At 48.4% G+C, this 15,496-nt stretch overlaps 1 protein-coding gene across 2 annotated transcripts in view; it reads left to right on the top strand.

The window, feature by feature from the left end:
* Positions 1-15,496, top strand: part of HEMK1 (HemK methyltransferase family member 1) — a 32,145-nt gene that overhangs the window by 145 nt on the left and 16,504 nt on the right. Inside the window, exons 1-4 of one of the 2 annotated variants that reach the window (XM_068694772.1) lie at positions 4-312; positions 985-1,424; positions 1,896-1,987; positions 2,775-2,868. In XM_068694772.1, coding sequence (XP_068550873.1) covers positions 1,170-1,424; positions 1,896-1,987; positions 2,775-2,868 — 441 coding nt within the window. In that variant the 5' untranslated portion in view covers positions 4-312; positions 985-1,169. Of the gene's footprint in view, positions 1-3; positions 313-984; positions 1,425-1,895; positions 1,988-2,774; positions 2,869-15,496 lie in introns of those variants that run through there. The other variant, XM_068694770.1, reaches the window with a different exon arrangement.

Here is a 15,496-nt window from a genome sequence, read left to right as displayed (position 1 = left end):
ACGACGGGGGGGGCGCGGCGGAGCCCTGCGAAGAACGGGGCCGGGGACCCCCCGCTGCCGCCCGGTTCCAGTCAGGAGCGCGGCTCTGCCCCGCAGCACGGGCAGGGCAGGCTCCGGGCTGCCCCCCGGGGAGCTCGGTGCCGGCTGTGGCCCGGTTGGGGGCCGAGCCAGCCCGCGCCCTGCTGTGGGCGCGCTGAGGCGGGAGCAGGAGCTGAGGGGACCCGCGGGGCTGTGAGGCAGGGGGCGAGGGGCCTCGCTCCTGCAGGGTCACAGCGGGAAGATGGGCCGGCTGCTGTTAAAAGGCAGCTTCAAGTGCGGTGTTTAGCTCGTGTTTTATAAAGTTTGGTCTCCTGGTGTCTCAGTGGTTGTCTTTTTGCGTGTTTATGTGTGTTTTCCTCTCTGGCCGTGCTTCTTTAAGAGGCTGACTGCCCTTGGGCTGGGTTTGCCGTCGTGGCTTTCAAGTGTTTCTCGTCCCTCTGAGTGCACCTTGTGAGGTTTTCTCCTTCCCTTGCTCTGTACCCCCCTTGGAAGGAAACAACGTGGAAAAAACACGACCTGTGAGCTCAGAGTCTTCTGTGAGAAGCTTGGGGGCTTTGAACAGGAGAGGAAGAAAAGAGCTGGGAGAGACTGGAGGCCTCTGTGCAGGGAGCTGGGTGACGTGTCCTGGGGATGCAGCTGAGGGGCATGCCTGTGGCTTGCTGTAGGCATGCTGGCTGCTGCCTTGCCACAGGCACAGACTGGCTCCTCGTAGCTCTGGCCTTTGGGGATGGGCAGATGCCCTAGGAAAGTGGTTCCCATGGCAGAGCTGTTCAGCTGCCACCTGAGGTTGGTTGGGGGTAATCCTTTGCTTCTCTTAGGGTGTGAGTAGCTGCTTTTATACCTGTTGGTGGGAGTCATGCAAGCAGTCTGCATTCTGTCAGAAGGGAACCCGTGACTTTTTGCTACCCTGAGGACTCAGGCCAGACTTCTCTGTCCTCTTTCTAGGCAAGCAAATCTGCAAGCCAGGGCCCTTTTCACTGTGCCCTGAGGAGAATCCATTGACTGTGACCAGCTGATGCTTAGCCGTGGGGGCTTGTGCAACACCAGGTGTCCTGTGAGTCTCATCAGTGATCAGATCAGCAGACAGAAAGGAGGAACCCAGGTGGAAGTCAGGAGCTGACTTTGCAAGAATGAGGTGCCTCACCCAGCCGCTGCTCAGGAGGTTCTTGGGTCTTTTGCCTCAGTGTGTGCCAGCGGGATTGAGCCAAAGTCCTGTCCTTGGCCCCAAGCAGTCATCTTTGAGGCAGAGCTGCAGTGCAAGACCTGGGCTGGTGACTGCCATTGATGTGGTCGGCTACTGGCAGAAGGTGTTTGAGACAAACGGGATCCCTGAGGCACGAGAATCCAGCGAATACATCGTGTCCTTTGTCCTGGGAGCAAAAACAGTTAAGTAATGGAAAAGGGTTAAGGTCTGTGTGGACTCTTGCCTTATTGTTTTGATCAAATCCCTTGCCCTTTTTATCTCACAAATAGGAGGTGAAACAACTTTTTCCTCCTTCAGATGGCAGTGTGGGGTATAGTTTATTAATGCCAATAAAGTAGTTGGGATCTCCTAAATACTTTCTTTGTAGGGAATGAAATGTAACCCATTGCACATACACTAGCATTGTGCTCTGACTTCTTTGGTGGAATGAATCTTAATTTTACCTGTACTTCTAACCCCAAAAAGTAGCAAAACAGTTGTACAGGTTTGTTTTTAAACATACAGGTAGCCTCTCCTTGGTTGTTCAGGGTTTCCAAGGGTCCCAGCCATGTGTGCTTGGCAGTGTGCTGGGTCTGCCAGGAAAATGCCATTGCATCAATGTAGACAATGCCTAAGCTGTACAAATGGGCTGGTTTTAAAGTGATGTCTTCAGTTTCAGAGCATGAACTCCGAAAAACTCTGTACTCCACTTACAGCAGTGCAGCAGGAGCAGATCCAGCAGCTGTGTCACAGGCGACTAGAAAGGTAGGGGAATCCTCTTGCCTCTGTTCCTTTGGAGAGTTTCGCTCAGGCTTAATGCAGCCAGAAGAATGGTAGCAGAGGGAGGGCTGAAGACCACCAGTAGCTGACAGGTCATGTTACAGCTAGTGCTGCATCAGTTTCTCATGGTAACTCAAGTGATAGGCATTTGCTGTTGCTGTCAGGTAGCAAGTCACCTGTGCTGGGTTAGGGTCATCTGTCCTGTGCGGGAGCACAGAGGGTTTAAGAGATGTTACAGAGGAGCAGGAAACTGGCAATACTGACTTAATGTTTTCATTAAGACCTTCTGTGCTTACAGAATTTAACTGTGGCTTTCTCAGTCTCTCCTTGTATGTCAGGTGCTCCAATCCCTTAATCCTCTTAATGGCTCTTTGCTGGACTTGCTCCAGTGCATCCATGTCTGCCCTCTGCTGGGAGCCCAGCACTGGACACAGACAGGACTCCAGTTGGCCAGGAGTGACTTTCCCTTTGTAAACCCATGCTGTCCTTAACATGTTTGGAAACAATATCCAGGATTATTTGCTCCATGAGCTTCCCTATCATCGAGGTGAGGCCAACTAGCCTGTAGTTCCCCAGGTCTGCTGCAAACTGATCTGTGGAAATGGAGCTCCTACAACTCCCTTAGAGAGAGGGCGTGTACATGTTGTACATGCGGTTGAGAGCCTCAGGGCTGTCTAGATAGCCACTCTCAGAGGGGTTAAACACAGTACTGAGAACTTTTCTGTGTTACAGAGCATAGTTGTACAGTTTTGTTTGCTTTTGCTTGCCACAGAATGCCAGTGCAGTATGTGCTTGGTGAGTGGGACTTCCTGGACCTGACTCTGAAGATGAGACCCCCAGTATTTATTCCTCGGCCTGAGACAGAGGTATGAAAGTAGGGAACATAGGGGGGACTTGAATCTGGGTGCCTTGTTGCTATAGATGTGCTTGGTGGGGTTACATTGTGATAAAGAGGTCAGATCGCTTCTAAAACAGGGGCATCCTAAGCTTGTGACCTAGAACTTTTGCCATCTGGCTCAGAGCAAGAGATGTTGCAAGCTAGCATATCCCTTGATTACATCCATTGATGGAAGGACTTGGCTTGCTTTCCTTATTTCTGCTATGGGAATGACTCCTAGAAGTTCAAGAACTTGCCTACTATATCTCAGTGGCTTAGTACTTCGATATGAGGTCAAGAATCTCAAAGTTGTCCAAAGTTTGTTAGTGAGATCCTGCCGAAGTAGAGGGGTACTACTGGAAAAAGATATTGGGCTCCAGAGAGCCTCCTTGTCCACATGCAGATTAAGATGGTGCAGGCTGGTAGGAAATGGACCTGTTGCTTGTCTGACGATTCCCCAGTGGTTTCTGGACAAACACTGGGTGTTGAGCTGTGGTTTCCTTTCCTAGGCTGGCACACAGTAAGTTCTGACCTGGGCTGGAGTTAAACGTGAACGTCAATTGTAAAAACACAAAGGACAGCTGTATGTGATCAAGGTAAAACTTCATTTTACCCGGTGTCCTTGCTGCTAGGGAAAAGCATAGGAAGTACATGGTGACATATTCCCAGATATTAGCCTAGCTTTCAGCCCATGAACATCCTAGTGACAAAGTCTTTGTTTACTACTCCTCAAGAGTTCTTGGTTCTTTTTTGTTGTTTGCTCCTTTTTTTTTAGTTTTGTTCTGAGTATTGGTTTTAATTTTGCAGTGCATGCTAACTTTTGGAGATGGAGTAATTTCCATAGTCTGTCCAATTAGGAGTCCCAGAAGTTTAAGGCTGTGTCAGTCTAATTGTCATTTCTCTGATTGTTTGACTGCTGTTTGGTGACTGGTGCAATGTACTGGTAGCCTTGTGCCTAGGGGACAGTGCAGTAAAAAGAAAGCTGTGTTGGGTGTGTTAAACACAGAACAACCAGGTGGTCAAAGGAGGTGATTCTTCCCCTGTATTTAGGGTTGGTGTGGCCTCACCTTGCAAATGGTGCTGGGCTTTGCAACGTAAAAGTAATGTTAAGGTGCATGAAAACATCCAGAGGAGGCAGCAAAGCTGGTAGTAGGGCTGGAGGGCATGTGCTGTGAGGAGAGGCTGAGGACACTCTGGTTGTCTGGTTTGGGGAAAAGGAGGCCGGGGGCGACCACCTGGCTCTCTGCAGCTCCCTGAGGACGGGAAATGCAGAGGCAGGCACCCGTCTCTTCCCCGTGTCAGGACGCGTGGGAACAGCACAAAGCTGCAGCAGGGGAGGCTCAGGCTGGTCATTAGGAAAAATTCTTTATCATGAGTTCGACCAAACACTGGGACAGGCTTCCTGGAGAGATGCTGGATGCCCCGTGGCTGTCAGTGCTCAAGAGGCATTTGGTTAACGCCCTCAGTAATGTGCTTTCACTTTGGGTTAGCCCTGAAGTGCTCACACACGTGGCCTTGATGATCCGTGTAGGTCCCTTCCAACTGAACTATTGTATTCTTAAATTAAAAACAGTAAGGGATCATTCAGACAGAATGTCCTCTACTGACAATGTCAGAGGAGATGCCAAGGACTGAGTGGGCTTTGGAGACATGAGGCCCCCAGTCTGCTTTTTTGGGGAAGCAGAAAGAAGTATTGAGGAAGTTTGAAGAAAGAAGCTGTTCACTAAAGAGCTGATGCAGTCTGCAGGGTCCTTCAACTGACACCTCTAGTTATATAAAAGTAAAAGGCAAAGAAAATCAGTGCTCTGTTATGCTCATTGAGGAAGAGGTTGCTATTGAAATCTGTGAGTGGGTTCCAGCCAAAACCACTGAAATCCGGTCATCTATACCACTGAAATCCTGTCGTCAGCCTGTGGAAGGCTATTCGGAACCTGAGTCTTGGTTTGGTGTGGGGTGCCAGCAGCATCTCACTGAGTAGCTGCTGGGCCCCGAATCGTGGTAGTGACACCTTGTGCCCGGAGGAGGTGTGAGCTCTCTGTGGTGGCATTTGGTCACTGTGCTGATGATGTTTGGAGCTAGGGCTCTGAGGAGCACTTGCTGGTCGGAGCCCAAGGTGGTTGGTGTTGTTCTTACTGACAGTATTTCTACTCCGGTTGATTCAAGAGTGCGTTTCCAGCCTCAAGCTCCCCATTCATTCCTGATTGCAATGTGAGCACTAAAAGCAAAGAGAACTTGCATGTTGTGCAAGTCAAACCATCTGCTGACAAGGCTTCCTCTGGTGCTGTGCTCTAATTCTCGCTACACAGGGCCAGGCTTCAAACAAAGGCTTATTGTGTACCATGGAAGCCAGGGTTACTAATGCCTGTGAACATGGCTAATGGTGCCCACATGTGGGATTTTGGTAGAAGCATCCCTGCTGGCACAAACTGAAATGCAGCTCTGCAACACGCTGCGTCTGAAACCACTTAATGTACCCCGGGGCAAACATCCAGCGTAAACAGCTTAACCCAAACCTTGTGTTTGTGGGCAAACTTTATCTGATGTGTCATGATACTTACCATGAAGGCGCATTTTTAGCTCATTTATTATGAAAGGCCGGAAGTGTATGATGATAGCTCAGGAATGAAGCTTCACTGTGCATTGACTTGACAAACAGAGTTTCTGCCTCAGCAAACCATCTCGGCAGGCAAGACACTGGAAGCGGGAGGTTAGCAGATGTAGTACACCTTGGCCTTTTTCATGGGGAGCAGAGGAGGGCTGCTTGGTTGGGAAGAAATTAGCCATGTAGCAAGAGAGAAGGAATGGGAAAAAAGCCAGGGAAAAAAAGGTGAAAGAAGAGCTCATCTAGAGTAAAACAGAGGTGAAAGGGGTGAGAGCTAGGAAGGGCTGGAACAAGCAGCCCTGCAGTCTAGGTCTGTGAGCCCAGGCCAGAATGGCTGCAGGTCCTGCATCTGGTGGCTTATGCTGCACTCCCAGTGAATTCCTGCTCCTGTTTTCCCTTCAGATGATATAGCATATCAGGAAAGAGTCACCTGGTCTTGAGACCTGTGAAGTAGATAAGGTACCCTGCATTAGGATTCCAGCAGGCTTTTGAGCAAATGGCTAAATGCGTTTGGGTTCCTACATCGCTGTAGTGCTTTTGCTTTGGCTACTTGTGCCCTTCTGGTGTCTGAGGACCTTTTCATGGAAGCACAGGTGGTTGAGGCTGGCAGCAGTCTCTGGAGATCCTCCAGTCTATTGTATGTGTAAAGCAATGGGTCAGCTGGAGTGTAAAAAGTGGGGCAGGGTCTTAAGTTCCACTGGGATGTTTTAAACTTTCCAGGTAATACAGAGGTAACCAAAATCAGCCACTCTTAAACTAAGCCACAAACGTTTCTGAGAGGATGGCATGAAGTAATGGAGATGTGAATTCAAGAGATGACCACTCTCACGCTGGCTGCCTGCAGTTCCTAGTGCTTTTAACAGGGTTAGGGAAACTCACTGTGCAAGTTCACAGGCAGGATGATTCCCTGATGTAGCACCATGCAGGTGAACAGTCTTATTGCAACAGAACTGTTAAATTCAGACTTCTAGGTAGCATTAGGAACATTTTATATGCTGCTAGTGCCCCAGATGCTTTGGCATGTGCCTTCTCAGCAGCCCAACCTTGGCTGCATTCCTTCTTACACTGATGAAAAATACATCCCACCTAACCTTTTCCTAGGGCCGCTTTTCTACTGACACAGTTCATCAAGTTTCTGAAGCTTTTGTCGCATTTCCTGTGAACATCAGTGAAGTCCTCTGTGGAGAGATGTGTTGTGCACTGGTGCCAAAAAAAAAATGATCTCAATTTTCCAGACTTACGTGGAAGGCACAATCACTGGCATTTGTCAGAGCTGGAGGTGAGGGATGTAGAAAGCTCTGTTGGTTTGAGAGAGGGCTGCAGAGTTGTTTGCTTGTTTGTTTTTTCCACTGCGTTGTTTAATCTGAAAGTAGATGTGGATGCAGCTGATGAAGCCTGCTTATGATCGTACAAGGGAAAAGAGTAGAAGAAGGATCAGACTTTTGCTTTTTTCTGGACTTAATCATCATGGAGGCATGGTGAAGAATTCTGTGCTCTGCTCCATATTTCATGGGTGTGTTTTGCTTTAGGGACATACCTGTGATGTCTTCAACAGCGTTAAGTAATGTCTGCAGCTGGCGATCGCAAAGCTGTTACACTGATCTTCATCCTATTTAGGAAGAAATATTCACAGCACAGTAAACCCTGGGGCTTGGGATGAGTTGTCGTCACCACACAGGAAGCGTTCTTGTGTTCTTGTGATCTGGTGTTAGGGAGTTTTCTTGGACAGGAGGAGCATGGGGCCAAGATCCAGCTATCCATCAGCACCTGGCGGGACACTGCTTTAGGCATGTGGTGCTTCCAGGAACCATGTACTGTGCATAACCAGTTGCACAAAATGGAGCTGGTGTCCGGATCCTTGCCCTCTGCTGCATTGGTCATCTCTGACTCAGAGCTTTGTGTGGTTCTTTGGGTTGGGGTTTGCTTGTGCTTTGTTTAGTAAGAGTCATTTTTCCAGATTTCCCTGAACTTTAAAACTGTAATAGAAATATCTCCTCTGCAAAATAACAAAGTAAGTTTCATCTGTTGCTTTCTTTCTATTTGAGATTCGTTTGCAGCCTCTAGTGCTGAAACTCTTAATCAAACAATAACGGTAAGTAATGCGTGTTCTTTAGGAAACAGCTCATTACCAACATTGATATCTCAGGTTCAAGTTGCTTATCTGTGACTGCACACACAAGCTGCATGACACATCTTGTCCTTGGCTGAGTAACTGTAGCTCCCTACGTTGACTTTTCCAGTGCAGGTACACAAGCAGCTGCAACATTTGCCTTCTAGTTATATTTTTGTAGCTTCTACAAATGCTCCTGTCTGATAATTCAAAGACTAAAAGGATGAGGAGGCATCTCTATCATGCATTTTTTATTTTGTGGTTAAAACGGAAGGGTTCTGGCTCTTGCTATGAGCTCCTAGGTGTATCGGTAATGCTATGAAGGCAAATGCAGTACAGCACAAACCACCACCATTGTTTCTCTGGACAAAGAGACACAAGCAGAGAGAGGCTTGGTTGTCTGCTTTAATTTTGCCCTGTGTGGAATTTGCCCCTTTGCAGTCTGTTTAGCTCTCTCTCTGGTAGTTGAGCCCTCTGCCGCTTGCTCCCCCGGGGATATCTTCTTCAGCACATGTGGCTCTGTTCCATGGGAATTGGGGTGGGGATGGGACAGGGAGCCCAGAGTGCAAAACTAGCAGGTCTGCTGAAGAGCGGGATGACAAAGCTGCGCAGCCTTGGGGGAGAGTTGTTGCACCGTCTCCAGGCTCACTTTCCTCCAGCTACCCGGCCCTCTGTGAGCAGAGCTTTGGGCTCGCTGCTGCCAGCGCTGGGGGTTTGCAGGGCTGTGTGGAGTCCAGCGTGTGCCGTCTCCCAAGGCCACCAGTGATGACTGCAGGGGACTCTTGGGGTAACTTCTGTGGTGCACCCAGAGTCACCGGAGCCAGGCTTTTGCTGTGTGTGTGTTCAGGACAAAGCTTCTCATTGTGCTCCGTCTCACAAGTTACCTTGGTTATGCACTTATTGTTGTAGTGTCAAGGGATCCACGTCTCAATGCTGTTCAGTCACAGTTAATGCAGAAGAAAGCCCTTTTTCCAAAGCAACACCTTCTAAAATTCAGGCCAAATTACTGTCACAGCAGCCTTGTGGATCAGAGAAAAATAGGACAAAGAGGAGAACACAAAGAGCGAGCTGTGGATAGATAAGTCCTTTTTTTTTTTTTTTTTTTTTTTTCAGTCCAAGTAAATAACAGCTAAATCAGTCCTCACCATGACTTCATTAAGGAAAGGTTTATTTTGGTCCAGGATTTCTCCCAAGGAAGTTGTTTGGGGTATGCGGCTTATCTGCTTTATTACCCCTAGAGGGCACTCCAGGCTTAGGCTCACAGCATTTCTGTCGGTTCTATGTCCTGTACGTTATTGTAGGGTGATTTCTGGTGCCTCCTGATCCCCTCCTCTCTCAGATGTTTTTTTTTGTTTGTTTGTTTAAAGCAAATGAAAGCTTATTCATTGCGTGAAACAGAAATGGTCTCCTTTTATCCCCTGCCACTACTGTGTGGGTAGAGTCAGGCTCTTGAACATTGTGGTGGTTTATTTGCTGGGAGGAGAGCTCCCGTTGTGCTTGCGAGGCTTGTCACTGCCCTGCCACCCCTTCTGTCCCTCAGGCCACCCGGGAGTCCCCTGGTGACACCTCCTTGACCCGCTGTGATCTCAGCATGAGCTCAGACCACGCAGATTTTTCCATCCTGGTTTTGTTGTGGTGACTGCCGTGAGAACAGTGTGTTGCCCTGCAAAGGGAAGGGGGAAAGCATGCTGTAGGGTGCAGAGGTGTGATTAGCCTGGTTGACGTCCTAGGGACAGAAATGCCGAGTCTGTTCCATGCTGAATGCTTTTCTTGGTAATCATGCAAAAGAGACTGTGGCTTCAGCCTCCTGTCAGATCATGGAAGGTCATATTAAAAACATGAAAAAAGGCTTACTGGGTCAGATTATACTGGTCTGTTTAATTGAATATACCGAGTCTTACTGGGGGTTGTAGCAGATGGTAGGAACAAAATTATAAGGAAAAAAATAACCAGGCGGAAAAGGATCCCCCCTCCTTTTGAGAGGCAGCAGTGAAGGGCTGTTCTCAGCCAAAGCTGGATTTGGGGCCATTCTGCTTCATAATCACTAATGGATCTGTCCTCCATTAGTTTGTTTAATCCTCTTTTGAGTCTGTCTGTCTCCGTAGCCTCCACGACATCGTTAGACAGTGAATCTTTCCAATGTGGTACTGTAAATGGGAAAAGTATTTTCTTTGTTTTAGATGCTGCCTGCTCTTTTAACAGTAAAGAGCTTTGAACTATGTAACACGTGCAATTTTTAGTCTTGTCATGTCTTAATCCTTTTTCCATCTGTGATTTTTAAATTTTTAACTTGCTTCTCAAGATAGTTTCCTTTGTGCCAGCGTGCTCAGCACACTGAAACCTCTGCTGTTTACCTGCCTTGGTCAGCTGAGCAGCAGGCGTTGTGCTGGGGTGTTCTGTGAAAGCACTTGAAGTAAAGGTTTGCTCAGAGAAACCTTTCATGAAGTTGAACCTGACTTCTAGCTAAGCATAATCATTAACCTTTCAAGAAGGTCAAGCATACAGAGAAGGGAGGATTTTTGCTTCCTAACATCTATCTGCAAATATACTGATCCCCCAGCGGGGGGCTTCCACCAGGTCTACGCGTCAAAGCAGTGCACACGTCAGCTGGTTTAATCAGTGCTAAAGGGAGCTTCTGATGCAGAAGCACCTTTCATTTCCCTAATTTCAGTGCCACAGATGGTTCTGTTTCAGAAAGTTCAAAAAGTCACAGGGTCTTGTGAGTACAGCCATCGGTCAGGAGACTGGTGGGAGTTTTAGGGGGGTGGATGTTTTCATGGTTTTGCCTCTGACCAGTGTTCTCTTCAAAGGAAAGCCACTTCTCACTGTATCTCTGGCTTCCCAGTTTGGGAAATGAAAAGGATGATAGTGTCCTCATACATGATTTAGGGTCCTTTCCTGAAATTTCATTAGACTCCTAGAAGGTGTATTAAACAGAAATGCAATAGAGCATTATTTAATGGATCAAAAATTAAATGCCATCTATCAAAACATAGCTGTAAACAAACATGCTGAAGTTGTAGCATTTCTCTTGTGGCCTCCTGGAGAGCAGATTTTGCCCACAGGTAATATTTTATCAGTATTTTTGAGGGAAAACAATATCTTCTGAAAAAGTGGACTGTGGCCCAGAGGCCGAGGAATGGGAATTACAAAGGCAGCCTGTTATTGTTGTAAAGTAATCAGAACTGCCCTTTGAGCTATCATCATAGCAGCTCATATACAAAGAGAGAAATAACGCAGCCTGTGCCTTGTGGCAGAGGGGCTTCATCTGGCAGAAGAGCCTGGAGAAAGATGTGGGGAGGTGCTGGGGAACGGCTCACCATCAGCATCCGTTCTCAGTGGGCTGCCCAGCAGGCTAATGTGGTCCTCGCGTGTGTTACTGGGGGACTGCCAAGTACAAGCAACAGGGTTAAATAATGTCTGTAAACTGCAATAAAGGAATAGCTGATGAAATAATACGTCCAGTTATCTTACTGACTGGTTGAGAAAGAAGTGGAAAACTAGGTCAGGAGAAGAAACAGAAGGTGGATTGGCAACTGAAAAAAATCTGCCTTGTTGTGAAAGACTGCAGCTCGTCAACAATAAGCTCAAGGGTTAATTATGTGGCAAAGAGAGCAGAAATTTGTTAGCAGAAGTCTCATCAGTTTCACAGACAAGTGTATAAGAAGCACTATAAATGCTAAGAGAAGAAAAGGTGTATGTTGTTAACGGAGGGTATAATTGTCTCCTAAGACAGCATAGCTGGTACCTCTCTTGCTGGCTTCTTTAAAATCAGGACAAGATGTTTTGTCATGGCAGATTTCTTCTCGTTCAAACAGAAGTGTAGAAAGAAACAGTTGTTCCTGGCTTGACTGGCCAAGAGGGACTATGGCAGTAGTTTCTCCTGGCTTCCTATGCAAGACAAAAAGGCTGTGACAGTGCGGAGTATTGCCTCTAAGCTAGTGAGTTGCACAGCAGACTCAGAAATGTAAATACAAAGCTAAAATCCTTGGGGAAAAGCAACAGCTTTTTTATCTTTCCCCCTCTAACTTATGCACAAACCTGTTCCTCAGGTGAACTCACACAGGCTTTGCTACCACGTTCTCACAGATGTGTGCTGTTAAGGCCTTGATTGCCCTGACAGAACTCCCCAAAGTCTTCAGCTTTCTGGTCTATCTGTTCTGATTAAAAAAGGGCCTCGGTTCCCGAGGGTTTCAGCTGAGAAGCTCATCAGTGGTTAGAGCAAGATCTAGGACTAGAACTGGAAAAACAAACTCAGGAATGGCTGGAACAGGATGGCTGGGACTCGAGAGGTTTCCCACATGGACAAGCAAAAAAATCCGTTTGGCTCCCCCCTAGCCCCTGCCGTGCCTTTCTGACACCCACATAAATGGGATTTCAAAGCTAGGGACAGCAAGCTGGACCCGCGCATCTGTCCAGATGCTGTGTGTGTTGGCAGTCACTGCCAGTAGCTGCAGGGAAAGAAAACATCTCAGTTCTGCAGGGCTGCGCCTGGTTAGAGAGGCTTGTGGTGGAGGCGTGAGGAGCGGCGCTTGGCAGTGCCCCTGGCCCTCGCCTTGCCCCTGTGGGGCATGGCTGAGTCTGGACGTGGCAGCTGCAGCAATTCCTGTTGGGTGCTAGCACAAATGGATGGCAAAGGCTGGTGCCTTTTCGTGAATTCATTCCTGGGTGCTGTCACAGCCTCTCCTCCAACAGGCAGAAGAGCGCTTGGCATGTGCCCAGGCCCATTGGGAGCTTTTTCTGTTTTTTTTTGTTTTTTGTTTTTTTTTTTCTGTTGCGTGGCAGAAGCCAACCCCTTCCTCTGTGTTAGATGTGTGTTTAGCTGTTTGCCATCGCTTCAACCTAAAGCCACCTTTTCTTTCAGGACCGATGACTTCTTCACGAGTCATTCCAGTGTTTCACTTCCTATACACATGCCTGTCTCAGTGGAGTTCTGCAACACCCCGAGGGGAGTTGGACAGGCTTTGTGCCATATTTTCTTTTTACTGCTGTGGTGCCAGGCAGTAGAGCCCAGGACATGCACGCTGTAGCCTCAAGCCTGCCCCTGACTCCCTGGGCTGGCTTGGTGGCCTGGGTTTGGACAGAGGGTGTGTGGCAGTGATCTTCTGTGGCCATTGCCATGGAGGTACGTTTGCAGCTTGGCTTCCTGGTGTTTTGTCATGTGCTGGTTGGCAGCCAAGTGGACAAACAGGAGGGGAGGGGTGGTTTGGTTAATATCAGATCAGGCTCTATGGAAAGTCCTGAATTCTGAGAACAGAAGTTTCTGGAAAGCACACAAATAAGGAAAACATTCCCAGGAAGTGTGCGAGAGCAGAGAGAAGGTTACCCAGGTTTTCATGGGTCTCTCGCTTTCCTTGTCCCCTCTGCTAACCTTGCAAGTCAGCGCCTCTCACCCCGGCCAGGCTCCCACCCCTGGGACCTCGTCTTCCCTGCTTTCCCTGGAGTGTGCAGGGGAAAAAAAGGTGCTGGTAGGGAACACAGCGTGAATTTGTGAGCTCCATCCTCGCCTTTTCCCCTCCCTCCCATCCTCTTGCTTTTGTTAGCCCTGTACTTCTAATCACAGAAACATCAGACATCTCATTTACTGAAGCTGGCCCGCAGCACGTGATTGCCTCGCCTCGGGACCTCCACGCAGCTCTGTAGCCGCTGCTGTGCAGCGAGAATCTCTGCTGTTTCCTCCCGACTGTCTCAGTGCTGAAAGCTGCCTGACCCTGTGCTGTCTGCTGGTTGGAGCTGTGCAGCTGTGGAGCTTGTGGTTTGGGTGCTGGCAGGCGCTGTCCTCACGCTGTCTCTGTGCAGCTGCGGTTCCAAGAAATACAGCGAGCTAGAGACCTGGCCGCAGGGAGGGGGAGGCAATACCAAGAACCTGTCAGAACAGGAGTGTGTGCTGGGGGGGTGGGCAGGAATGGGAGCTGTGGGTGGAGGGGTGAGGCAGAGGCTCACGGGAAGCTGGAGGTGTTTGCAAAGTTTTGCATTTATTTCGCTCCTCAGAGAAAATGGGGGGCAGGGGGGGAAGGGAGACAACAAATAAATGACGGTGTGAACTTAGGGCAAACCTGGCAGTGAAGCAAGGCTTCCTGGAATAGCAAGGTGAGAGCAGGCTGTGAGTGGCTTGGCTGAGAGACAAAAGCTTGAGAATCTCTGAGGGCTGGAAATCAAGTAGGGTGGGAAGCAAATATTTGTCCCCTGAGTGGAACTGCAGGTAATGAGTCCCTTCTGGTCTTTGCAAGCTGCACTTCTGCTCTTCAGGAACAGAAATGCTCTCTCACTCACAAAGATGCCCTGCCTTTCCCCCTCCCCCCCACAGATTTTTAAATACTCTTCTGGGAAAGGTACAGAAGGCCTAAATAGCTGCCACCTTGTCCCCACTCTGTTAGTGCTAAGCAACAGTATTTATGTCCCTGAAAAACAAATCGTTTGATGTCTGCATCACCTCCAGCTCAGTGCAATGTAAAAACCCTTCCAGATATTTGGCTTTGCACTTAGCTTACTGTCCTTGTGAATGCACAGGTTTGAAAGTAGCTGGTGCTTTTGATGTCCTCCTGCATATTTGTGTAAAATCCTATGAAATGGGGGAGAAGGGGAAGTTCTTTTTGCTGTATGAGGAAATTTGCAGCACGCAGGTTGGGATTTATTCACACCAGTCACTACAGAGCTGTGAGCTGGCCCCGTTCCTGAGCCTAGCCTGTTGCTCAGCCTGAATTGATGTCTACCTGTAGCAGATGACAAAAGGGCCCTGGAGCGCACCAAGACTTGCTGGTGCACCCTGGAAAGGTGTGAGGCAGCCCTGCAAGCTGCAGAGGAGAGGACAGCTGTGGGGCAGTTCTAGCTCTGGCTAAGCTTCGCTGCAAGGGAAAGCAGTGGCTCCTGAGCTCACCTTTCCTCGTGACTTTTGGCTTTTTCTCTCGGCTACTTGAGCATCTGTACGCAGCCATCTATTGCGTGAGACATGCAGTCTGCCCCTGCTAGCAGATGCCAACACTCCGAGTCTTGTGGGGGCTGTCTCAACCGCATCCAGTCCACTCCTTCCCTTCTACCTTTGTGCCGTTGCTAGTAAAAAGAGAGGATTTTAATTTCTCTAGTTTTGTCTGGCTGCTATTCACTCCCTTCAATCCTTTTAAAGCTAGCTAGTTGAGGAAGGAGCACAGACTGGGGAAGATCTTCAAAATCTTCCGTTTCCCCTCTCTAACACGTATCATGCTTACACTCTTGTTCATATGCACAAGGCTCCAGGGCAGAAGTAGTTGTGCCAGTACCTGTAGCACTGGTTAGCAAAACTTTCAGTGTGGGCTGTGTTGTTACTGACAATAATGACACATACTGTAAGCAGCAATCTGAATTTTAATAAGCCCACAGCTGAACGTTCATCCTATCCAGTGGTTAGCGTGCTGTGGGTAAACATGAAATCAGGTCACATTTCTGAAATCATTTCTTAACTTATAATTTCACTTGCTCCTCAAAATGGCACTTTGTTGGTGTTTTAATTATTTTTACAGTCTGTATATACCACATTCGGAACAAAAAGGCAATTCGAGAGCAGCCAAGCACTGATTGTTTAGGTGATATAGGAATCTGATTCTGATTTCTCTGACTTCTGCTTTTAAGCAGGAGGTGAGCTGCCCTCACACTGGACACGCCAACTGTAGGTCTGCCCCTGTCTGGAGCCTGGGGGACCCACTTCCATCATCTAAAGCAGTGGCAGAGGTGCAGATGAGACTTCATTGCTCCACTCTGCCGTAGTCCTCCGTTGGGAATTTGGGATGATCGCTGTTCTCTGCAAAATGGGAGTTGTGAGGATGAATGCTAGAGGCACTGAGGTGCTCAGCATGTTTCAGGGATGAGGCACCTCAGCAACCAACTCATTTGTCTGTTTTTAGACACTATAAGGCCTCAATGATCATCAAG

Source organism: Anas acuta, chromosome 11, assembly GCF_963932015.1.
Source record: "Anas acuta chromosome 11, bAnaAcu1.1, whole genome shotgun sequence".
NCBI classification, from domain to species: Eukaryota; Metazoa; Chordata; class Aves; order Anseriformes; family Anatidae; genus Anas; species Anas acuta.
This window is presented reverse-complemented; position numbering and strand designations above follow the sequence as displayed.